The 24826-nt window shown below is 45.2% G+C and overlaps 1 protein-coding gene across 6 annotated transcripts in view; it reads right to left on the bottom strand.

The window, feature by feature from the left end:
• LOC129711774 (protein kinase C zeta type) overlaps positions 1 to 24826 on the bottom strand; it is a 458626-nt gene that overhangs the window by 84428 nt on the left and 349372 nt on the right. For 5 of the 6 annotated variants that reach the window (XM_055659716.1, XM_055659714.1, XM_055659713.1 and 2 more), the window contains one exon: positions 7849 to 7984. In XM_055659716.1, the coding sequence (XP_055515691.1) occupies positions 7849 to 7984 (136 nt within the window). Of the gene's footprint in view, positions 1 to 1396; positions 7054 to 7848; positions 7985 to 24826 lie in introns of those variants that run through there. The other variant, XM_055659717.1, reaches the window with a different exon arrangement.

Raw genomic sequence — 24826 nt, 5'->3', positions numbered from 1 at the left:
TGCTGCCACCACCAATGCTTCACCGTAGGTACGGTATTGGCCAGGTGATGAGCGGTGCCTGGTTTCCTCCAGACGTGACACTTGGCATTCAGGCCAAAGAGTTCAATCTTGGTTTCATCACCTTGTTTAGGTGCCTTTTGGCACACTCCAAGCGGGCTGTCATGTGCCTTTTACTGAGGAGTGGCTTCCGTCTGGGCACTTTACCATAAAGGCCTGATCGGTGGAGTGCTGGTTGTCCTTCTGGAAGTTTCTCCCATCTCCACAGAGGAACTCTGGAACTCTGTCAGAGTGATCATCAGATTCTTGGTCACCTCCCTGACCAAGGTCCTTCTCCCTGATTGTTCAGTTTGGCCGGGCGACCAGCTCTATGAAGAGCCCTGGTGATTTCAAAGTTCTTCCATTTAAGAATGACGGAGGCCGCTGTGCTCTTCGGGATCTGCAATACTGCAGAAATTGTTTTAAACCTTTCCCTACCTCCGTGTCTTGATGCAATCCTGTCTCCAAGATCTACAGACAATTCTTTCGTCTTCATGGCTTGGTTTTTGCTCTGACATGCACTGTCAACTGCGGGACCTTATATAGACAAGTGTGTGCCTTTCCAAATCATGTACAATCAATTTACTTTAGCACTTATGGACTCTATAATCAAGTTGTAGAAACATCTCAAGGATAATCAATGGAAACAGGATGCACCGAAGCTCAATTTTGTGTGTCATAGCAAAGAGTCTGAATACTTATGTGATATTTCAGTTATTTCTTCTTAATCACTTTGCAAACATTTCTAAACACCCGTTTCACTTTTATATTATGAGGTATTGTATGTAGATTGATTATTAAAAAAATGAATTGAATCCAATTTAGAATTAGGCTGTAACATAACGAAATGTGGAAAAAGTGAAGTGGTCTGAATACTTTCTGAATGCACTGTATCTGTTCCTCTATCTCCCACTTGCTAATGGGGATCCTATAGTCCAATTCCCATTACGGTGCTTGTACCTTTCTTATTTCTAAGCTCCACCCATATTGCCTCAATGGACAAACCCTGTCCTCTTGTGAGTGCCACCGTGACAGTCACCCTGATCAGTAGCATAATCACCACACCCCACCCCCACCTCCACCTCCAATTCAAGTGCAACCAATCTCTCTGGTACAGGTCATCTCTGCCCCAAAGAGATCCCAATAGTCCAAAAATCTAAATCCCTGCCCCCTGCTCCAACTCCTGAGCCACACATTCGGCTGTCCTATCTTCTTATTTCCAGACATTACTACCCTCGGGGACCTGCTTTTTAATCTTCTGCCTAACTCCCTACATTCACTTTGCAGGACCTCATCCTTTTCCTATCCTTGTCATTTCTGCCAACGTGCACAATGACTTCCGGCTGCTCGCCCTCCCACTGGACAATCTTCTGTAACTGCTCGGAGACATCCTGGACCCGAGCATCAAGGAGGCAACACACCATACTGGGATCCTGTTTACTGCCACAGAATATCTTATCTGTGCCCCTAACTAACTATCAGGGGTGGGAGATTGCATCCTTCACGTGCTCCATCCTATTTAGACTAATGCAATCAACCCAACGTGCACAAACAAATAGATCAAATAGAAGAAGTTGATCTACAACAGTGATCTGTTTTTTTTCTTTTCCCTTACCCGCTATGCCTCAGAGTCAAGCCCAACATTACAGGGCAGATCACTGGTCTGCCGCTGCTCTTCCCTAACAGCCTCAGTATCCTAGGGAGCATACATACCTCTTGTGGGTGGGAAAGGTCCAAGAGGATAGCTGGACTCTCTGCCTTTCGTGCTGGTCATCATCGATTTCCCGCCTCCACCTTAGGCGTGACCACCTCACTGTAATTCCTATCCATGTCACTCTCACATCTCCGGATAAACCCATGCTCATCCTGCTGCAGCTCCAGTCCTTAATGCGGTCGTCAAGGAGCTGCAGCAGGATGCACTTACCACAGGGGTAGTCTCCATGGTCACTGGAAATGCCCCTGGCTCCCAACATCCTGCTGGAGGACCATTCCACTATCCCACCTGTCATATCTACAACACCCAAAAACGTAGGATAAATTACCCAGAAAGAACATACCTTAACGTGCAATTACCTCAGGTCTTTCCCTCAACACAACACTGCACCTCAACACGGCCGCTCCACATTGGCCGCTCTGATAAATCTTCTCTACCTTTTATTGGCTGCTATGTCACTTCCTTGGCTAATCAAATGCCTGCTTTTCAAATGTTCCTTGGAAAAAGCCTCTTTTCAAGTAAAACAGAGCTTCACTCCAATGGGGAGCCGTTGGAGTGAGAGGAGGAGTTACCTGGGCGGTGAGTTAAAATCGAGCGCGGGGCTTGCCTTCACAGAGGCCCGGGGAGCCGTTGGAGTGAGAGGAGGAGTTACCCAATCTGCAGCGTTCCATCACACTTCCAGAGAAGGGGTCTGGTGGAAGCCTCTAATTGGTGGAAGCGGACCAGAGGAAGCAGCTGATTGGGTGCAACCCCAGGTTTGCATTTCAGCTTTCAGGTTAAGGGTTCAGTGAGTTAAGGGTACAGTATACAGTATTTATTAGTAAAGGTACAGTTTAAAGGATAAAGATTTTTATAGTGTGAGGGAGTGATTTAATTTGGGGGTAAGTCATGTCTGTGGAGATTGGCCCCGTGGTTTGCTCAGCCTGCAACATGTGGGAGATCAGGGATATGGTCGGCGTCCCTGGTGACTACGTTTGCAGGAAGTGTGTCCAGCTGCAGCTCCTGGCAGACCGCATTGAACGATTGGAGCAACAGTTGGATTCATACTGGAGCATCCACGATGCTGAGAAAGTCGTGAATAGCACGTACAGTGAGTTGGTCACAGCGCAGGTAAAAGGTAAGAGGACAGAATGGGAACAGGTGGCCAGTAGGCAGGTGTGCAGGAGTCCCCTGCAGTCATCTCCCTCCTAAACAGGTATACCATTTTGGATACTGTTGGGGGAGATTGCTCATCGGGGGAAGGCAGCAGCAGCCAAGTTCATGGCACCATGGGTGGCTCTGCGGCACAGGAGGGGAGAAAAAAGAGTGGAAGGGCAATAGTAATAGGGGATTCAATTGTCAGGGGAAAAGATAGGTGTTTCTGCGGCCGCAAACGAGACTCCAGGATGGTATGTTGCCTCCCTGGTGCAAGGATCAGGGATGTCACTGAACGGCTGCAGAACATTCTGGAGGGGGAGGGTGAACAGTCAGTTGTCGTGGTGCACATTGGCACCAATGATATAGGTAAAAAAAGGGATGAGGTCCTATTAGGTGAATTTAGGGAGCTAGAAGATAAACTTAAAAGTAGGACCGCAAAGGCAATAATATCTGGATTACTACTAGTGCCACGGGCTAGTCAGAGTAGAAATAGGAGGATATTGCAGATTAATACGTGGCTTGAAAAATGGTGCAAGGGGGAGGGATTCCAATTTCTAGGGCATTGGAACCAGTTCTGGGGGAGGTGGGACCAGTACAATCACGACGGACCGGATGGAACCAATGTCCTTGGGGGAGTGTTTGCTAGTGCAGTCGGGGAGGATTTAAACTAATGTGGTGGAGGGGTGGGTGCAAGAGAAGAGAGACAGAGGGGTGTAAAATGAGGGAAGAAGCAATAGGTAGCAAGGTGAAAAGTAAAAATGGCAGGCAGACAAATCAAGGGCAAAAATCAAAAAGGGCCACTTTTCAACATTTGTATAAGGGGTAAGAATGTTGTAAAAACAAGCCTGAAGGCTTTGTATCTCAATGCAAGGAGCATTCGTAATAAGGCGGATGAGTTGAATGTGCAGATAGTTATTAATGAATATGATATAGTTGGGATCACGGAGGCATGGCTCCAGGGTGACCAAGGCTGGGAGCTGAACATCCAGGGATATTCAATATTCAGGAGGGATAGACAGAAAGGAAAAGGAGGCGGGGTAGCGTTGCTGATTAGAGAGGAGATTAACACAATAGAAAGGAAGGACATTAGCTTGGAGGATGTGGAATCGATATGGGTAGAGCTGCGAAACATTAAGGGGCAGAAAACCTTAGTGGGAGTTGTGTACAGGCCACCTAACAGTAGTAGTGGAGTTGGGGATGGCATCGAACAGGAAATTAGAAATGCATGCAACAAAGGTAAAACAGTTATAATGGGTGACTTCAATCTACATATAGATTGGGTGAATCAAATTGGCAGGGGTGCTGAGGAAGAGGATTTCTTGGAATGTATGTGGGATAGTTTTCTAAACCAACATGTGGAGGAACCAACGAGAGGGCAGGCTATTCTAGACTGGGTATTGAGTAATGAGGAAGGGTTAGTTAGCAGTCTTGTTGTGCGTGGCCCCTTGGGCAAGAGTGACCATAATATGGTTGAGTTCTTCATTAGGATGGATAGTGACATTGTTAATTCAGAAACAAGCGTCCTGAATTGCAAGAAATGTGACTTTGAGGGTATGAGACGTGAATTGGCCAAGATAGACTGGCAATTGTTTCTTAAAGGGTTGTCGGTGGATATGCAATGGAAGGCATTTAAAGACAGCATGGATGAACTACAACAATTGTTCATCCCAGTTTGTCAAAATAATAAATCAGGGAAGGTAGTGTAACTGGGGATAACAAGGGAAATCAGGGATAGTATCAAAACAAAAGATGAAGCGTACAAATTAGCCAGAAAAAGCAGCCTACCAGAGGACTGGGAGAAATTCAGAGTCCAGCAGAGGAGGACAAAAGGCTTAATTAGGAAAGGAAACTAGATTATGAAAGAAAACTGGCAGGGAACATAAAAACTGACTGCAAAAGCTTTTATAGATATGTGAAGAGGAATAGATTAGTTAAAACAAATGTAGGTTCCTTGCAGTTAGAAACAGGCGACTTGATCATGGGGAACATGGACATGGCAGACCAATTGAATAACTACTTTGGTTCTGTCTTCACTAAGGAAGACATGAATAATCTGCCGGAAATAGCAAGGGACCGGGGATTAAATGAGATGGAGGAACTGAGTGAAATCCAGGTTAGCCAGGAAGTGGTGTTAGGTAAATTGAATGGATTAAAGGGCGATAAATCCCCAGGCCGGATAAATTGCTAATGTAACCCCACTTTTTAAACAGGGAAGGAGAGAGAAAATGGGGAATTACAGACAAATTAGTCTAACATCGGCGGTGGGGAAAATTCTGGAGTCAGTTATTAAAGATGGGATAGCCGCACATTTGGAAAGTGGTGAATTCATTGGACAAAGTCAGCATGGATTTATGAAAGGTAAATAATGTCTCACGAATCTTTTAGAATTTTTCGAGGATGTAACTAGTAGAGTGGAGAAGGGAGAACCAGTGGATGTGTTATATCTGGACTTTCAGAAGGCTTTCGTCAAGGTCCCACATAAGAGATTAGTATACAAACTTAAAGCACACGGTATTGGGGGTTCAGTATTGATGTGGATAGAGAACTGGCTGGCAGACAGGAAGCAAAGAGTAGGAGTAAACGGGTCCTTTTCACAATGGCAGGCAGTGACTAGTGGGGTACCGCAAGGCTCAGCTTTGGGATCCCAGCTATTTACAATATATATTAATGATCTGGATGAGGGGATTGAATGCAACATCTCCAAGTTTGCGGATGACACTAAGCTGGGGGACAGTGTTAGCTGGGAGGAGGATGCTAGGAGGCTGCAAGGTGACTTGGATAGGTTGGGTGAGTGGGCAAATGCGTGGCAGATGCAGTATAATGTGGATAAATGTGAGGCTATCCAGTTTGGTGGCAAAAACAGGAAGGTAGACTATTATCTAAATGGTGGACGATAAGGAAAAGGGGAGATGCAACGAGACCTGGGTGTCATGGTACACCAGTCATTGAAAGAAAGCATACAGGTGCAGCAGGCAGTGAAGAAAGAAAATGGTATGTTAGCATTCCTAGCCAAAGGATTTGAGTATAGGAGCAGGGAGGTTCTACTGCAGTTGTACAGGGTCTTGGTGAGACCACACCTGGAGTATTGTGTTCAGTTTTGGTCTCCTAATCTGAGGAAAGACATTCTTGCCATAGAGGGAGTACAGAGAAGGTTCGCCAGATTGATTCCTGGGATGGCAGGACTTTCATATGAAGAAAGACTGGATAGACTCGGCTTGTACACGCTAGGACATAGAAGATTGAGGGGGGATCTTATAGAAACTTACAAAATTCTTAAGGGGTTGGACAGGCTAGATGCAGGAAGATTATTCCCGATGTTGGGGAAGTCCAGAACTAGGGGTCACAGTTTAAGGATAAGAGGGAAGTCCTTTAGTACCGAGATGAGAAAATCATTTTTTACACAGAGAGTGGTGAATCTGTGGAATTCTCTGCCACAGAATGTAGTTGAGGCCAGTTCATTGGCTATATTTAAGAGGGAGTTAGATGTGGCCCTTGTGGCTAAAGGGATCAGGGGGTATGGAGAGAAGGCAGGGATGGGATACTGAGTTGGATGATCAGCCATGATTATACTGAATGGCGGTGCAGGCTCGAAGGGCCGAATGGCCTAGTCCTGCACCTATTTTCTATGTTTCTATGTTTCCCTCCACTCTGCCGATTTCTCAAAAATAGAAAACTTCTGTGTGGTACATAGTAATTTATGTGTAACAAGGTGACCCAATGAAGTAATGAATTTGATTCAGGGTCAATAATTACTACTTTGTTCTGCATATTTCCAAAATTGTATAATGTCTATTTCATAATAATAATAATAATACATTTTATTTATGGGCGCCTTTCAAGATTCTCAAGGACACCTTACAAAAATTTAGCAAGTAGAGGAAAAACATGTAAGCGGAATGAAATAAATAGTAGAGACATGACTAGTACACAAATTAAAGACAGAATTCAATTCGAAACACAATATGAGGCAATTCAAGCACAGATGAAAAGGGAGGGGGACGTGGGGCTAAGGATAGGCTGAGGTGGAGAGATCGGTCTTGAGGCGGGACTGGAAGATGGTGAGGGACACGGAATTGCGGATCAGTTGGTGGAGGGAGTTCCAGAGCCTGGGAGCTGCCCTGGAGAAGGCTCTGTCCCCAAAACTGCGGAGGTTGGATTTGTGAAATCTGTAAATAAACAAATTGTATTATGCTATACTAATTATTGTTGGTCAAGCTCATTATTTATGAACAGCAAAGCGAGCAATAATTTTTTTTATTCCTCCTACAACCCAATGTTTTTTTTCCAGTCAGGGCACAGAACAGTGTTAAGGTAAACAACAAGGTCGCTAAAGTTTGATTCTAAAGTTCCTTTGACACAGCTGATGTGCATGGGCCAGACAGAAGTACAAGCTCAACTGTAGATACTACCTTTCACTAATATGATAGTTTAGTGGTAATAGCTAATTGCAAATATTCCTTTAAAATTGAATTGGGCAGAGCTACTTGATTAAACAAATACTGCCATTGCCTGGCCACACATTCATCACCCCGCTACCTTCAGGTAGAAGGTACAGGAGCCTGAAGGCTGCAATGTCCAGGTTCAGGAATAGCTGCTTCCCCACAGCCATCAGGCTATTAAACTGAACTCAAACAAAACTCTGAACATTAATAGCTGATTAACTGTTTATTTGCACTTTATCTGTATATTTATTCATGTGTGTATATATTTATATAATGGTATATGGACACACTGAACTGTTCTGAATTCATGCCTACTGTATTCTGTTGTGCTGAAGCAAAGCAAGAATTTCATTGTTCTATCTGGGACACATGACAATAAACTCTCTTGAATCTTGAATCATTGCAATATTGGTTACGTAATAAAGGTTTATCAGGTCCTTCATGTAAGGTACGAAAAAGGTTATATTTTTCTATTGTTATCTGCTTTTCAACAGTTAGATCTATGGGCGAACAACATACCTTGCACATTCCATAATCGGTTAATTTGATGTGGCCATCAGAATCCAGGAGAACATTGTCCAGTTTCAAGTCCCTGTATATGATTCCTTTGTCATGAAGGAAGTTAAGAGCAATACAAATTTCAGCGGCATAAAATCTACAAGAAAATAAACAAACAGGTATTTGTATTAAACTCCATTATGCCTGTCTTGCTAATTTATGCAAAGCTGTCCACAATTTTTAAGGTTGTTTATATTTCTTCTGAAACCATTTTCAGCTCATTGCCACCCTTGTATACTTTCGTACAGATGTCCATGACCGTGACATGCGACAACTTATGGATCCTATCATTTGCAAGTCCGCTGTTGCAAATCTATGTATTACTAAAACTCATCTTGTTTGTTTGTCCGTATATATGCGTGCATGTGCGTGAGTTTCGGAAACTCCGCCAAAACAGTACACGATAGCGCTACAATTTTTGATCCACCTTACACACCATTGTCCTGCGATGTAAATGAATCACGTTTTGTTCAGATTGATGGTATATTTTACAAGTTATTCACATTTTAATCTTTACAAAAAACACTTTTCAAACCACATTTCCACTTGCCCTGCCCAACAGCCGCATTCAACGTTACAATGATGTCACAATGGGATCCCAAATTATTATTTTTTTAAATCGCAATGTTTTTTCTTGTGTACTTGCCTGGCCTCACAATGGGGACGCAACGGCTCCATGGGTAAGTTTCCTTCTATTTTACAAACGCCTCCACGGGTCCTGTCTTCAATTTATTAACTTTAATTTAATTTCTGCCGCCAACGGCACAACTTTGAACGCGGCAGTCCGGCATGCACAGTTTGGTGGAATATTGTGTTGGGGGAGCGGGCCCAATGCATCTGCACTTGTATTTACTAAACATTTACTGATCTGTGATTGTTTAGAGAATATGCACCTATTTTCCCAATTGTTATAAAAGTATTACATTCTGTTGGCAAGAAGAAGCATGCGGCTAAAACCCACCTCTTATGATTCACCTTATTGACAGCATTAAGTATGTTGTACTTTTTTGATTAAAAAAGGTGTTGTGGTAGCATGGACAAGAAATTGGCTCAGATTAGAAAAGTCATCTTTTGGATTGTATGAAGCTATACAAAGATATTCCCCAAGGGTTTTTGCTGGAATGACTGCTTTCCAGATATGTAACAATGACTTGGACTTGGGGTGAACAGGGGACAATTACATTTTTTTACAGCTAGCACAAAAATTGGAATATACCTATATAGAAAGTCAGACAGAGTCAGGCTAGTGGAGTGGATGAATACCTGGCAAAGGAAATATAGAAACAAACGACTGTATGTGCTGGTTAATGCACAAAAGGACACAAAATACTGGAGTAACTCAGCAGATCAGGCAGCATTTCTAGAGAACATGGACAGGTGACATTTCGGCTCAAGACCCTTCTTCAGACTGATTGTAGGAGGGAGAGAAGAAAGCTGGAAAAGGGGAGAGACAGGACAAAGTGTGTCAGGTAATAGGTCAACACATTTGAGGTTTTTTTTAGATATAATGTCTAAGAATGCAAAGTTGTATTTTCATAGGGAGAAAAGGAGAAACTGGGAGCTGAACATCCAGGGATATTCAATATTCAGGAGGGATAGACAGAAAGGAAAAGGAGTGGCGTTGCTGGTTAGAGAGGAGATTAACGCAATAGAAAGGAAGGACATTAGCTTGGAGGATGTGGAATCAATATGGGTAGAGCTGCGAAACACTAAGGGGCAGAAAACGCTAGTGGGAGTTGTGTACAGGCCACCTAACAGTAGTAGTGGAGTTGGGGATGGCATCAAACATGAAATTGGAAATGCGTGCAACAAAGGTAAAACAGTTATAATGAGTGACTTCAATCTACATATAGATTGTGTGAATCAAATTGGCAGGGGTGCTGAGGAAGAGGATTTCTTGGAATGTAAGCGGGATAGTTTTCTAAACCAACATGTAGAGGAACCAACGAGAGCGCAGGCTATTCTAGACTGGGTATTGAGTAATGAGGAAGGGTTAGTTAGCAGTCTTGTTGTGCGTGGCCCCTTGGGCAAGAGTGATTATAAGCTTAGGATGGAGAGTGACATAATTAATTCAGAAACAAGGGTTCTGAACTTAAAGAAAGGTAACTTTGTGGGTATGAGACGTGAATTGGCCAAGATAGACTGGCAATTGATTCTTAAAGGGTTGATGGAGGATATGCAATGGAAGGCATTTAAAGGCTGCATGGATGAACTACAACAATTGTTCATCCCAGTTTGGCAAAATAATAAATCAGGGAAGGTAGTGCACCCGCGGATAACAAGGGAAATCAGGGATAGTATCAAAACAAAAGATGAAGCGTACACACTAGCCAGAAAAAGCAGCCTACCAGAGGACTGGGAGAAATTCAGAGTCCAGCAGAGGAGGACAAAGGGCTTAATTAGGAAAGGGAAAATCGATTATGAAAGAAAACTGTCAGGGAACATAAAAACTGACTGTAAAAGGTTTTATAGATACGTGAAGAGAAAAAGATTAGTTAAAACAAATGTAAGTCCTTTGCAGTCAGAAACAGGTGAATTGGTCATGGGGAACAAGGACATGGGAGACCAATTGAATAACTACTTAGGTTCTGTCTTCACTAAGGAAGACTTAATTAATCTGCCGGAAATAGCAGGGGACCGGGGGTCAAATGAGATGGAGGAACTGAGTGAAATCCAGGTTAGCCGGGAAGTGGTGTTAGGTAAATTGAATGGATTAAAGGCCGATAAATCCCCAGGGCCATATAGGCTGCATCCCAGAGTACTTAAGGAAGTAGCCCCAGAAATAGTGGATGCATTAGTGATAATTTTTCAAAAGATTCTGGAGTAGTTCCTGAGGATTGGAGGGTAGCTAATGTAACCCCACTTTTTAAAAAGCGAGGCAGAGGGAAAATGGGGAATTACAGACCAATTAGTCTAACATCGGTAGTGGGGAAACTGCTATAGTCAGTTATTAAAGATGGGATAGCAGCACATTTGGAAAGTGGTGAAATCATTGGACAAAGTCAGCATGGATTTATGAAAGGTAAATCATGTCTGACGAATCTGCTAGAATTTTTCGAGGATGTAACTAGTAGAGTGGATAAGGTAGAACCAGTGGATGCGTTATATCTGGACTTTCAGAAGGCTTTCGACAAGGTCCCACATAAGAGATTAGTATACAAACTTAAAGCACACGGTATTGGGGGTTCAGTATTGATGTGGAAAGAGAACTGGCTGGCAGACAGGAATCAAAGAGTAGGAGTAAACGGTCCTTTTCAGAATGGCAGGCAGTGACTAGTGGGGTACCGCAAGGCTCAGTACTGGGACCCCAGCTATTTATAATATATATTAATGATTTGGACAAGGGAATTGAATGCAACATTTCCAGGTTTGCGAATGACACTAAGCTGGGGGGCAGTGTTAACTGTGAGGAGGATGCTAGGAGGCTGCAGGGTGACTTGGATAGGCTGGGTGAGTGGGCAAATGCATGGCAGATGCAGTATAATGTGGATAAATATGAGGTTATCCACTTTGGTGGCAAAAACAGGAAAGTAGACTATTACCTGAATGGTGGCCGATTAGGAAAAGGGGAGATGCAACAAGACCTGGGTGCCATGGTACACCAGTCATTGAAAGTAGGCAGGCAGGTACAGCAGGCAATGAAGAAAACGAATGGTATGTTAGCATTCATAGCAAAACGATTTGAGTATAGGAGCAGGGAGGTTCTACTGCAGTTGTACAGGGTCTTGGTGAGACCACACCTAGAGTATTGCGTACAGTTTTGGTCTCCTAATCTGAGGAAGGACATTTTTGCCATAGAGGGAGTACAGAGAAGGTTCACCAGACTGATTCCTGGGATGTCAGGACTTTCATATGAAGAAAGACCTGATAGATTCGGCTTGTACTCGCTAGAATTTAGAAGGTTGAGGGGGGATCTTATAGTAACTCACAAAATTCTTAAGGGGTTGGTCGGGCTAGATGCAGGAAGATTGTTCCCGATGTTGGGGAAGTCCAGAACAAGGGGTCACACTTTAAGGATAAAGGGGAAGTCTTTTAGGACCGAGATGAGAAAAACATTTTTTACACAGAGTGGTGAATCTCTGGAATTCTCTGCCACAGAATGTAGTTGAGGCCAGTTCATTGGCTATATTTAAGAGGGAGTTAGATGTGGCCCCTGCGGCTAAAGGGATCAGGGGGTATGGAGAAAGCAGGTGCAGGCATGATCATATTGAATGACGGTGCAGGCTCGAAGGGCCGAATGGCCTAGTCCTGCACCTATTTTCTATGTTTCTATGTTAATAGGTTGATCCTAAAGGTTTTAGGAAAGCAGTTCATTCCATAAAATGAGGAACAGAATACAAATACAAATAATGTGTAGGATGGAACTGCAGATGCTGGTTTAAACCGAAGATAGACATAAAAAGCTGGAGTAACTCAGTGGGACAGATGGGATCTCTGGAGAAAAGTAATAGGTGATGTTCGGGTCGAGGCCTTCTTTTGAAGAAGTTTCTCGACCCGAAACGTCACCTATTCCTGCTGAGTTACTCCAGCTTTCTGTGTCTACAAATTCAAATTAATGGTGATGAATATTCAAAAACAATTACTTCAGACACAAAATGGAATTGATTTTTAGAAGAACTAGTAAGAGTTTAAAACAATAGTAAGAGTTTAAAACAACATTTCCTTCCTACACATAATAAAGAAAGTCCTCTTTATTGCAAAAAATGAGATATAGGCATACAAAATAATCAGGCGTCTACACAAGTAAACAGAGACAAATAGTAAACATGAAAACACAGGAATTAGGGGTAGTGTGGGCTCTCTGGCCTTTCCATCATTCATCAAGATGTTGGCTAATCTAACAGCTCAATTTATATGCATCATTCTCTTAATTCCAAGAATAACCAGAAATTAACAATCCAAAGGCCATAGAGAATGCTAAAATTTGCCATGCTCTGTGAAAGAAACTCTCCTTATCTCACTGCTAAATGATCTATCCCTTACTGATTCCTAGATGTAATCAGTGCTGCCAGAGATACACCCTCTCTGCATCCCTCCTGTCAAGCTCTGTAAGAAGTTGTTAAATTTCAATAACATAATCTCTCATTTTCCAAAACTTGAGAGAATACAGGCATAATTTATTCAATTTCCATGGGCCCCACTCTCCAATCCCCTCAGTACCCCACAAGCCAGTCTGCCAAATTATTTACACTTTTTTGGTTTCTGTAATTTAAGTAATTTTTAATCCATGTAACAAACATCAACCCCAATTCCATGTGCCCCAAAGTTCCATTGATCGCAGGTTGAAGAATAAGGTAACACAGCATCTCCCGAGAAGCTGCCAGACTCTGAGTTGCTCCAGCATTTTGTGTCTTTTTAAGGTAACACAGATTCAAAATGATTGACAAAAGAAAACAAATGGCACATTGTTTTAAGGTAGCAAACAGTGACGGTGAACTCCTGGAATGAAATGTTTGACGGGGTGGTGAAGCAAGATTCATGCATGACTTTCCACAAGAAACTTGAAAGTGGCATGTGAGCTGGTCTCTTACTCCGCGCCTGTGCATTCGAATATGAAATTGAGAGACAAGCGCGAGTTGAAATGACAGGGGTTCAGCATTGGTATACCAAGGAGAGGTGCCCGATAAACACTGCTCCAGCCATTTGCCAACCACAGCTGGTAGAAATAGCAGTTGCATTAATTTGAATGGGATCACTACCCTTAAATACACGTTCATAGTTTACTTGAAGTACTTTAAGACATTTAAATTATTTGTTAAAGGTTTAAAATAGCTTTGAGACGTATTTGAGCTGTTTCCACATGTAACCTGCTCTGTATTGTATAGGTAGGTACGTTGCAAAACTTACCTTCAGCGGCGCTGCAGTTCTGCCGCTGCCCGTGTGCGAGACTTTGGCGCCTTTGAGAGGGGGGCGGGTTTAAAACGCGATTTTCTCTAGGGTATTGAAATTGAGGTTGTTCAGTCTGCCTAGTTGCTGATGAAAAATCGCTGCGAGGTTCGTTTGCTGCAGCTATTTTTTAACTAAATTGGGTTAGTAGATTAAAAATCATCCTCTAAAGCCGCGAACCCCAACAACGGGATGGATCTCACGTAGGGGACAAGGCAAGGTAGGTTGTTTATTTTTACATTAAAAAGTGCTTCTTAAGATCCCTTTATACAAATTTTATGTTGCGAGTAGCTGACTTGGGGGCCCATTCAATCCCGCAGTATCTTTCATGCCGACATGGGCTTCAAATCCACTGCAATGGCAACGTTCCAAACCATCGCGTTCCAGAAAATGCCACTCGCAAGCTGATTTAAATGGCCATTAATTTACAGCAATTGAACACTAAATTCTTTCCATTTGGCCTATAAATTAATATCAATGAGATTTAAAAATCATGTTTTATTGTGAATTCTTGTGTGAATGTTCTTTCGACACTTAGGCTATTTAAAAATGTTAATCTTTCCTTAAGAAATGGATAGATGTTTAGATCTAGTAATTGAATTTTGGAATTAGCTACAATTGGGTAACTAATTATATGCTTTAATTTCAGGTCATTTAAGTAAAATTGTTTAATATTTGTTTCAGAATGCTTCAATCTACAATAACTGAAAATTTCTTTCAGTTCTCTTAATTTTTAATAAAGTTATGGGCTTTTGACTGTTCTTGATCACAGCTTTTGTGTTAAGTCAATGGAAAATCAATAGGGAACAAGATGCTAAAATCTGAGTATGTAAATGGCCATAACGTTTTTAATATTGAAGATATGAAAGTGAATTAGGTGTCAAATTAAACTTCTTTTTGTGCTTTATCTGATGGGATAAATGGCAGACTTGATTTTATAAATCTCAAAATTTTGTAACATTGCTACTATAGGGTATGGAAGGTTTGGCTCTCTGTAACAGACAACACGGAATGGCTCTCTATAGCCGACAACACAGTCTGAAGAAGGGTCTCAACCCAAAACATTGCCTATTTCCTTCACTCCATAGATGTTGCATCACCCGCTGAGTTTCTCCAGCATTTTTGTCTACACAGAATGTACAAGCATATTTTGCCCAAAGTAGGGGAATCAAAAACCCAGAGAACATAGATGAGATGAGAGAGGCAAGATTTAATTGGAACCTGAGGGGCAACATTTTCACACAGAGGGGGCTGGGTTTATGGAATAAGTTGCCCAAGAGGTAGTTGAGGCAGATTCTATAACAGCATTTGAAAGGCATTTCGTTAGGTAAGGCTTTGCATAGGAAAGGCTTAGAAGGATTATGGACTAAACACGGGCCGACAGGATTGGTGTAGATGACGTGGACAAGTTGGGCTGTTGGACCTATTACCATGCTGTATGGGTCTATGCCCACTGTGAGAGTGCTGACACTGTAAGCAGAGTTTAGGCAGTGAGCCACACCACCTAATTCCATTGTTCAATACCCATGGCGAAGTGACGCCATTCTACAGGTGCACTACAGAAAGTATCCAGAGGGGATGCATCTCAGCCTGGGTTGGTAACTGCTCTGTTCTTGACAGCCTGAACCTATAGACAGTAGTGAACACGGTACCACATCCTGCTACTTACCCTTGGACCGTGACCCCACTGACGAGCACCAGGCCACCATCACCGACTTCATCAACTCACATGCCCGACCGAGCCTCCAACCTCATCGTTCCCATGCCCTGCACAGCCCGATTTTATCTTCTCCCCAAAATCCACACATCTGACTGTCCTGGTAGACCCATTGTCTCTGCCTGTTCGTGCCCCACCAAACTCATCTCCACATACCTTGACTCCATCCTATCCCCCTTGGTTAAATCCCTTCCCACCTATGTTCAAGACACCTCAGACACTCTCCGCAGCCTACGCGCATTCCATTCTCTAGGCCCTCACCGCCTCATCTTCACCATGGACGTCCAGTCACTCTACACCTCCCTCCCCCACCAGGATGGTCTCAAAGCCCTCCGTTTCTTCCTCGACCAGAGAAGCAACCTATACCCAGCCACTGACACTCTCCTCCACCTAGCGGAGCTGATCCTTACCCTCAATAACTTCACGTTCGACTCCTTCCAGTTCCTCCAAATACAAGGCGTAGCTATGGGCACGCATGGGCCCCAGCTCCTTGTTCAATACGTACCAGGGCCCATCCCCGACCTCTACCTCCGTTACATTGATGACTGCTTTGGTGCCACCTCCTGCACCCACACACAACTGACTGACTTCATCCACTTCACCACTAACTTCCATCCGGCACTCAAATACACCTGGACTATTTCCGACACTTCCCTACCATTCCTTGACCTTACTATCTCCATCGCAGGTGATAGACTTCTGACCGACATCCACTATAAAGCCACTGACTCCCATGGCTATCTGGACTACTCTTCTTCCCACCCTGCTTCCTGTAAAGACTCCATCCCCTACTCCCAATTCCTCCGTCTACGCCGCATCTGCTCCCAGGATGAGGCGTTCCACACCAGGGCATCTGAAATGTCCTCATTCTTCAGAGAACGGGGGTTCCCCTCCTCCACCATAGATGAGGCTTGCACCAGGGTCTCTTCCATACCCCGCAACACTGCTCTCTCTCCCCATCCCCGCACTCGCAACAAGGGCAGAGTCCCCCTAGTCCTCACCTTTCACGCCAACAGCCGCCACATACAACAAGTAATCCTCCGTCAGTATCGCCACCTCTAACGTGACCCCACCACTCGCCACATCTTCCCATCTCCCCCCATGTCTGCCTTCTGCAAAGACCGCTCCCTCTGCAACTCCCTTGTCAATTCTTTCCTTCCTTCCCTCCCGTAACACCCCCTCCCCGGGCACTTTCCGTTGTAACCGCGAGATATGCAACACCAGTCCCTTCACCTCCCCCCTCGACTCCATTCAAGGACCCAAGCAGTCGTTCCAGGTGCGACAGAGGTTCACCTGTATCTCCTCCAACCTCATCTACTGCATCCGCTGCTCTAGATGTCAACTGATCTACATCGGTGAGACTAAGCGGAGGTTGGGCGATCTTTTCGCCGAACACCTCCAATCGGTCCGCAAGAACCTATCTGACGTCCCGGTGGCTCAGCACTTCAATTCCGCCTCCCACTCCCCAGATGACCTCTCTGTCCTGGGTCTCCTCCATGGCCAGAGGGAGCAACACGGGAAATTGGAGGAACAGCACCTCATATTCCGCTTAGGGAGTCTGCATCCTGCGGGCATGAACATTAAATTTTCCCAATTTTGTTAGCCCTTGCTGTCTCCTCCCCCTCCTCAGCCTTCGGGCTGTCTCCGCCCATCCCTCAGCCCCCGGGCTGCTCCTCCTCCTTTTTCCTTCCTTCTCCCCACCACCCGCTATCAGTCTGAAGAAGGGTTTTGGCCCAAAACTTTGCCTATTTCCTTCGCTCCATAGATGCTGCTGCACCCGCTGAGTTTCTCCAGCATTTTTGTGTACCTACGGTACATCACAAGCTTGCCACTTCCTTTCATCCAATCCATCTTCATGGAGCTTTTATAGACACAAGACACTAGAGTAATGCAGCAGGACAGGCAGCATCTGTGCAGAGAAATAATGGGTGACGTTTTGGGTCGAGACCCTTCTTCAGATTGGTTAGGGATAAGGGAAACGAGAGATATAGATGGTGATGTGCAGAGATAAGGAACAATGAATGAAAGATATGCAAAAAAGTAACAATGATAAAGGAAAGTCCATTGTAAGCTGTTTGTAGGGTGAAAACGAGAAGTTAATGCGACTTGGGTGGGGGAAGGGTAGAGAGAGAGGGAATGCTGGGGCAATCTGAAGTGAGAGAAATCAATATTCATACCACTGGGCCGTAAGCTGACCAAACGAAATATGAGATGCTGTTCCACCAATTTGCATTTAGCCTCACTCTGACAATGGAGAAGACTGAGGGCAGAAAGGTAATGTGTTGCAATTTGAAGGAGAATTAAAGTGTCCAGCAACCGGGTGATCAGGTTGGATCAAGATTCAAGAGAGTATATTGTCATGTGTCTCAGATAGGACAATGAAATTCTTGCTTTGCTTCAGCACAACAGAATATAGTAGGCATGAATACAGAACAGATCAGTGTGTTCATATCCATATTACTAAATGTCTGTTCTTGATTGGTTTTGGCGATCTGTGTTGCGATTTCCGAGGGAACGCCACCACCTACGGCTGTCATTTTTGGCCACCTCGCTCAGTGCCCCCCTCCGCCGCATGTGTGCCGAGGATTTTTCCAGTTGATGAAAAATGACAGAGATATTAATGATTTTACAGAATTCCCCATTCTCTCTGCTGCCCCCGCTGGCGGCAGGAGGGATGGACTATAAAACTAGGAAGTGGTGTGCCTCAATTAGTCTGCAAGCTGGAGGAACGCAGAGGGTCACGTTTCTCTGAGCTGTGAATAACATTGAACACAACTGTGAGTAAGTACCCTTAATGTGGTTTGAAAATAAAAATATGGTTAAAGTAAAAAAGCACTGCCTACAAATGGTTGTTTGGGGGGTTTGGGTTGAATTAAAAAGGCACTCTCTCTTCCCCCCTCTCCTCTCCACCCCGTCCCTCTCCTCTCCCCCCCCCTCCCCCCCCCCCCCCTCTCCCCCCTCTCCCCCTTCTCCTCTCCACCCCCCCCCCCTCTCCCCCCCCCCCCTCTCCCCCCTCTCCCTCTCCCTCTCCCCCCTCTCCCTCTCCCCCCTCTCTCTCTCCTCCCCCCTCCCCTCCTCTCCCCCCTCCCTCCTCTCTCCTCCCCCCTCCTCTCACCCCCTCTCCTCTCGCCCCCTCTCCTCTCTCCCCCCCTCCCTCTCCCCTCTTTATCTCCCCCTTCTCTTCGCCCCTCCCCTCCCCCACCGTCCCTCCCCTAAACCCCCTTCCCCCCCCCACACCCCGTACCCCCTTCCCTCCACCCCCTCCCCCTCCCTGCTCCCCACCTCTCCCCCCCCCTCACCTCACACCCCTCTCAGCACACCCCCCCTCTCCTCTCTCCCCCCCCCCCTCCTCTCCTCCCCTCTCCTCCTCTTTCTCCCCTCTTTTTCTCCCCACTCCTCCCCCTCCCCCACCGTCCTTCCCCGAAACCCCCCTCTCCCTCCACCAACCCCTACCCCCCTCCCTCCACACTCCCTGCTCCCCACCTCTCCCCCTCCCCTCACCTCTCCCCCCCTCTCTCTCCCCCCCCCTCACTCTCACCCTCTCTCTCCTCCCGTCCACCAACACCTTTCCCCTCTCACCCCCCTCTCCCTCTTGCCCCTCTCTCTGTGTCACTGCCCCTTCTCTCTCTGCTCTCACTCTCTACCCCCCCCTCCCCCCCCCCTCTAGATGTGACTGCGTTGGGGGCTATGCGTCAGTAGATAGGGGGGTTAAGGGGTAAAAGGAGAAAATTAATAATATTAATATAATATCAAGGGGGTGGGGGTAATTAGCGTGAGTGCGGGGGGGGGGGGTAGTTAGTGTGTGTGACGCTGCATGCCGCCTCCCCCCCCACAACCGCAAGTTGGGGGAACAGACCCAACGGGTCTGCACTTGGTCTAGTACCATTATATAAATATATACACACATGAATAAATAAAACAGATAAAGTGCAAATAAACAGATAATGGGCTATTAATGTTCAGAGTTTTGTTTGAGTTGAGTTTAATTGCCTGATGGCTGTGGGGAAGTAGCTATTCCTGAATCTGGACGTTGCAGTCTTCAGGCTCCTGTACCTTCTATCTGAAGGTAGCGGGAAGATGAGTGTGTGGCCAGGATTGTGTGGGCCCTTGATGATGCTGCCAGCCTTTTCGAGACAGCGACTGCGATAGATCCCCTCGATGGAAGGGAGGTCAGAACTGTTGATGGATTGGGCAGTGTTTACTACTTTTTGTAGTCTTTTCTGCTCCTGGGCGCTTAAGTTGTCGAACCAAGCCACAATGCAACCGGTCAGCATGCTCTTTACTGTGCACCTGCAGACGTTAGAGAGAGTCCTCCTTGAAATACCGACTCTTCGTAATCTTCTCAGGAAGTAGAGGCGCTGATGTGCTTTCTTTATAATTGCATCAGTGTTATCGGACCAGGAGAGATCTTCTGAGATGTGCACGCCTAAGAATTTGAAGCTCTTGACCCTTTCCACCATCGACCCGTTGATATAAACGGGACTGTGGGTCCCCATCCTACCTCTTCCAAAGTCCACAATCAGTTCCTTGGTTTTGCTGGTGGTGAGGGCCAGGTTATTGTGCTGGCACCATTTGGTCAGTCGGTCGATCTCTCTTCTATATTCTGACTCGTCCCCATCAGTGATACGTCCCATAACAGTGGTGTCGTCAGCGAACTTGATAATGGAGTTCGCACTATGACCAGCTACGCAGTCATGAGTATAGAGTGAGTACAGCAAGGGTCTGAGCACGCAGCCTTGAGGTGCTCCCGTGCTGATTGTTATCGAGGCTGATTCCTTTCCACCAATTTGAATAGTCTGTGGTCTGTGAATGAGGAAGTCGAGGATCCAATTTCATAGGGATGCGCAGAGACCCAGTTCTGCGAGTTTGGTAACAAGCTTGGAGGGGATGAATAACAGCCTGACATATGAGTTTTTGTTATCCAAGTGGTCCAGTCGCGTTGAGAGCCAGTGAGATCGCATCCACCGTTGATCTGTTATGGCGGTAGGCGAACTGCAGTGGGTCCAGATTTTTGTCGAAGTAGGAGTTGATTTGCTCCATGATCAACCTCTCAAAGCACTTCATCACCATCAGTTAGTGCCACTGGTCGATAGTCGTTGAAGCACGTCACCTTGCTCTTCTTGGGCACCGTTATAATTGATGCCCTTTTACAGCTGGTGGGAACCTCAGACCTCAGAAGTGAGAGGTTGAAAATGTCCGTAAAAATTCCAGCCAGTTGGTCCGCACAGGTTTATAGAACACAACCGGGTATACCATCAGGTCCAGGCGCTTTTCGGGGGTTCACCCCTCTGAAGGATTTTCTGACGTCGGCCTCTGTGACTGTGACTAAAATACCATCACCGCGAATGGAGGCTCGAGAAGGTACATCAGTGTTCTCCCTATCAAATCATGTGTAAAACGCATTGAGCTCGTCAGGGAGTGATGCTACGCCGACATTCGAGCTACCTCCTGATTTCGCCTTGTAGGAGGTGATTGCATTCAGGCCCCGCCATCGCTGACGAAAATTTGTCTCATCCTCCAGCTTGGAGCAGGAGTCCCTTTTGGCTTTTTTGGGTTGAGTGGGTTGAGCATTTGAGGCCGACGAGGGAACCAGAATATCCCAGTTGTAGTTGCACTGCAGCAGCATTAGATTTGCTGATTTGCAGTGCCAGAGACCTGGGTAGTTACGGGTACTTGTAAATTAAAATGTTATTCTCAGAGGAGTGGGTTCCTCTGCAGGCTCCGTTTAAAGAACGGTTAGCCCTATTGCCGTGTGGGTTCCCCTCCGGTAATAGAGATAGATGGTGGGGTTCCCCGATATAGTGGGGTAAAACTGTTTAGATGGTCAACCCTAATACCGGTAGGGTTTCTCTCCGGTAATAGATATAGATGTGGGGTTCCCCGATATGGCGGGGTAAAACCGATTTGACGGTCAGCCCCAGTACCGGCAGGGTTCCCCTCCGGTAAAATATACAGATGCTGGGGTTCCCAGGGGAGGGAAATCCAGTAGCAATACGGTTTCCAGACTGCAGTGGTCCCCAGGGTATGGGATCAAAACTAACCTCAAAGGTCAGCATTAGTGCTGGGAGGGTTCCCCTCCAGTAAGTTATAAAAATAATTGTTTTGAGGTTGGTTAGGATGGAAATAATACTGGAGAAGATGTTCCATTTAGACACACTAGGGAGTGTGTCAGCGTGGGCCTATGGAGGAGCCTACGCCAGCAGCACCCTGGAACAGGGCTGCTTATTTGAATGCCTAGTCTATGGCAGCGTGGGCCTATGATGGAGCCCTCGCCGGCAGCGTCTTGGAACGGAGCTGCTTGATGCCTAGTATAAAGTCTACAGAGTGATTTAGGCCATTTGGAAAAATGGGCTGAAAGATGGCAGATGAAGTTTAATGCTGATAAATGTGAGGTGCTACACCTTGGCAGGACAAATCATAATAGGACATACATGGTAAATGGTAGGGAATTGAAGAATACAGTTGAACAGAGGGATCTGGGTATAACCGTGCATAGTTCCTTGAAGGTAGAATCTCATATAGATAGGGTGGTAAAGAAAGCTTTTGGTATGCTAGCCTTTATAAATCAGAGCATTGAGTATAGAAGCTGGGATGTAATGTTAAAATTGTACAAGGCATTGGTGAGACCAAATCTGGAGTATGGTGTACAATTTTGGTCGCCCAATTATAGGAAGGATGTCAACAAAATAGAGAGAGTACAGAGGAGATTTACTAGAATGTTGCCTGGGTTTCAACAACTAAGTTACAGAGATAGGTTGAATAAGTTAGGTCTTTATTCTCTGGAGCGCAGAAGGTTAAGGAGGGACTTGATAGAGGTCTTTAAAATGATGAGAGGGATAGACAGAGTTGATGTGGACAAGCTTTTCCCTTTGAGAATAGGGAAGATTCAAACAAGAGGACATGAAGGACATTAAGGGACAGAAGTTTAGGGGTAATATGAGGGGGAACTTCTTTACTCAGAGAGTGGTAGCGGTGTGGAATGAGCTTCCAGTGGAAGTGGTGGAGGCAGGTTCATTGGTATCATTTAAAAATAAATTGGATAGGCATATGGATGAGCAGGGAATGGAGGGTTATGGTATGAGTGCAGGCAGGTGGGACTAAGGGGAAAAAAAGTTGTTCGGCACGGACTTGTAGGGCCGAGATGGCCTGTTTCCGTGCTGTAATTGTTATATGGTTATATGGCAGCGGGGGCCAATGGGAGAGCCCGCTCCAGCAGCACCTTGGAACACGACTGTTTGACACCTAATATATGGCAGCGTGGGCCTATGGGAAAGCCCGTGCCAGCAGCACCTTGGAACAGAGCTGCTTGATGCCAAGTATATGGCAGTATGGGTCTATGGTAGAGCCTGCACCAGCAGCACCTTGGAACAGGGCTGCTTGACGCTTAGTCTATGGCAGCGTGGGCCTATGGGAGAGCTCGCACCAGCAGCACCTTGAGATAGGGCTGCTTAAAAATGCATGCATAGTCTATGGCAGCGCAGGCCTATTGAAAAGCCAGCGCCAGCAGCATCTTTGCACAGGGCTGTTTTCATTGTTGATGCCTAGGCTAAAGGCAGCGTTGGCCTATAGGAGAGCCAGCGCCAGCAGCACCTTGTACAGGGCTGCTTAAAGTATATGCCTAGTCTATGGCAGCGTGGGCCTATGTCAGAGCCAGTGCCAGCAGCACCTTTTTTGAAAAGGCTGCTTCATGTTGATGCCTAGACTAATAACAGTGTTTGGCCTATGGGATAGTCAGCGCCAGCAGCGCCTTATAACAGGGCTGCTTTAAATGCATGCCTATAGTATGGTGGTATAGGCTTATGTTAGAGCCATCACCAGCAGCACCTTATAACAGGGCTGCTTTATGTTTCCCTCTAGGGGAAGGAGCAAGGGTCTATGGAAAAGCCCGTGCCAGTAGCGCCTTGTAATAGGGCTGCTTAATGTGTCTCTTTTATAGAGCAGGGAACATTCCGGGTCAGTACAAATCTGATGCCGAGTTTGAGCTATGGAGCATATCCAAGGGTCTAAAGTACCATGCCTGGCAGAAAGGTTGCCATCCGAACACATGCAGTGAACACCGCTCAGGCATTAAAGACAGCCGCTGAATCTACTATTCAGGTAAAACCAATTCAATAGGGAAAACCTGGAGGACAAAGCACAAACTGTTGGACCGGTCAAGGCCAACAACGGGCAAAGCCTCATTTGCATCAGCGGTAAGCGGTTCACTGAAGCTGGTGGCAGCATTAATGCAGCCAGAGGCTCCATATATTCTGCAACTAAAGAACACTTACAAGTTGGTAAGATTTACACTCAATTGCACAATTCACGAATTATTAAAATATAATCATCTCCTTAGAGGCATCTAACCACGTAAAGCAGGTAGGAATTGGGCCAGAATTGTGTTTAAGGCAGGCTCATTGTTATGGCCAGGATTGCCTTCAAAACAGGCCTGGTAAAATGGCCAGAGTTGTTTGCAACGCAGGTCGGGGCCAGAGACAGTCTCGAAAATTGGGCCAGAGTTGTCATTTAAGACAGGCAAAAAATGATGTAAGGATGGCCTGGTCATTGTGAAAAATGGCTAATTAACAACTGATTTTATAAGGTGTTCCCATTTACAGGGATCATTTGGAGTCTCAAACTATATTTAAGAGGTTGGGCTCTTCTATACAGTTAAAATTCAGTTGTTACCAAATAGACTTGTTGGTCATTGGGATTTAGCTTTAGCTATTAATTGGCCTATGACGCAGCTCTGGGCAGATTACAGTTATAGAAATCTGTAATAGCCCTGTGGTTAGTATTAGCCACTAGTCATTTAGACTAATTGGCAATATATAGCTGTGATTCAGCTGTGCAAGTGGGAGAATTGACATCATGCTAAATGGCAAATTTTAAAGTGCCATGTAAGTCATTGTTAATATATTGACTCTATTACTACTGCTGCTGCTGATAAATTCATTTCACTTGCACTTATGTGCAACGTGAGGAATAAAACTATTATATTACATTGTATTGTATTGTACTAGCTGAAGCTACCAAAGCCACTATGATGTACAAACAGTATGCAGCATTGTGCCAGCAGTTGGGCAGTATAATACAGTAATATGGCCTAATGCAAGATATTGCGAAGGTCATCTCCAGTTTGGATGTGGAGGAGATTTGCATGATTATCAATTATTGGGATAACTATTTATAGACCCTACATGCATTCGATGGGTAAAAGAGTGACTGAGCAAATATGCTTATTCTGCTTGCTCAATTTCAGGTTGATACATTATGATGGTGGCATTTGTTGGTCACATGGGTGCAATAAAGTAAAAATAAAATAATCTGTTGTGGTTTAACTAATTTTGTTTGCCA

This window comes from Leucoraja erinacea, chromosome 30 (genome assembly GCF_028641065.1).
Source record: "Leucoraja erinacea ecotype New England chromosome 30, Leri_hhj_1, whole genome shotgun sequence".
Lineage (NCBI taxonomy): Eukaryota > Metazoa > Chordata > Chondrichthyes > Rajiformes > Rajidae > Leucoraja > Leucoraja erinaceus.
This window is presented reverse-complemented; position numbering and strand designations above follow the sequence as displayed.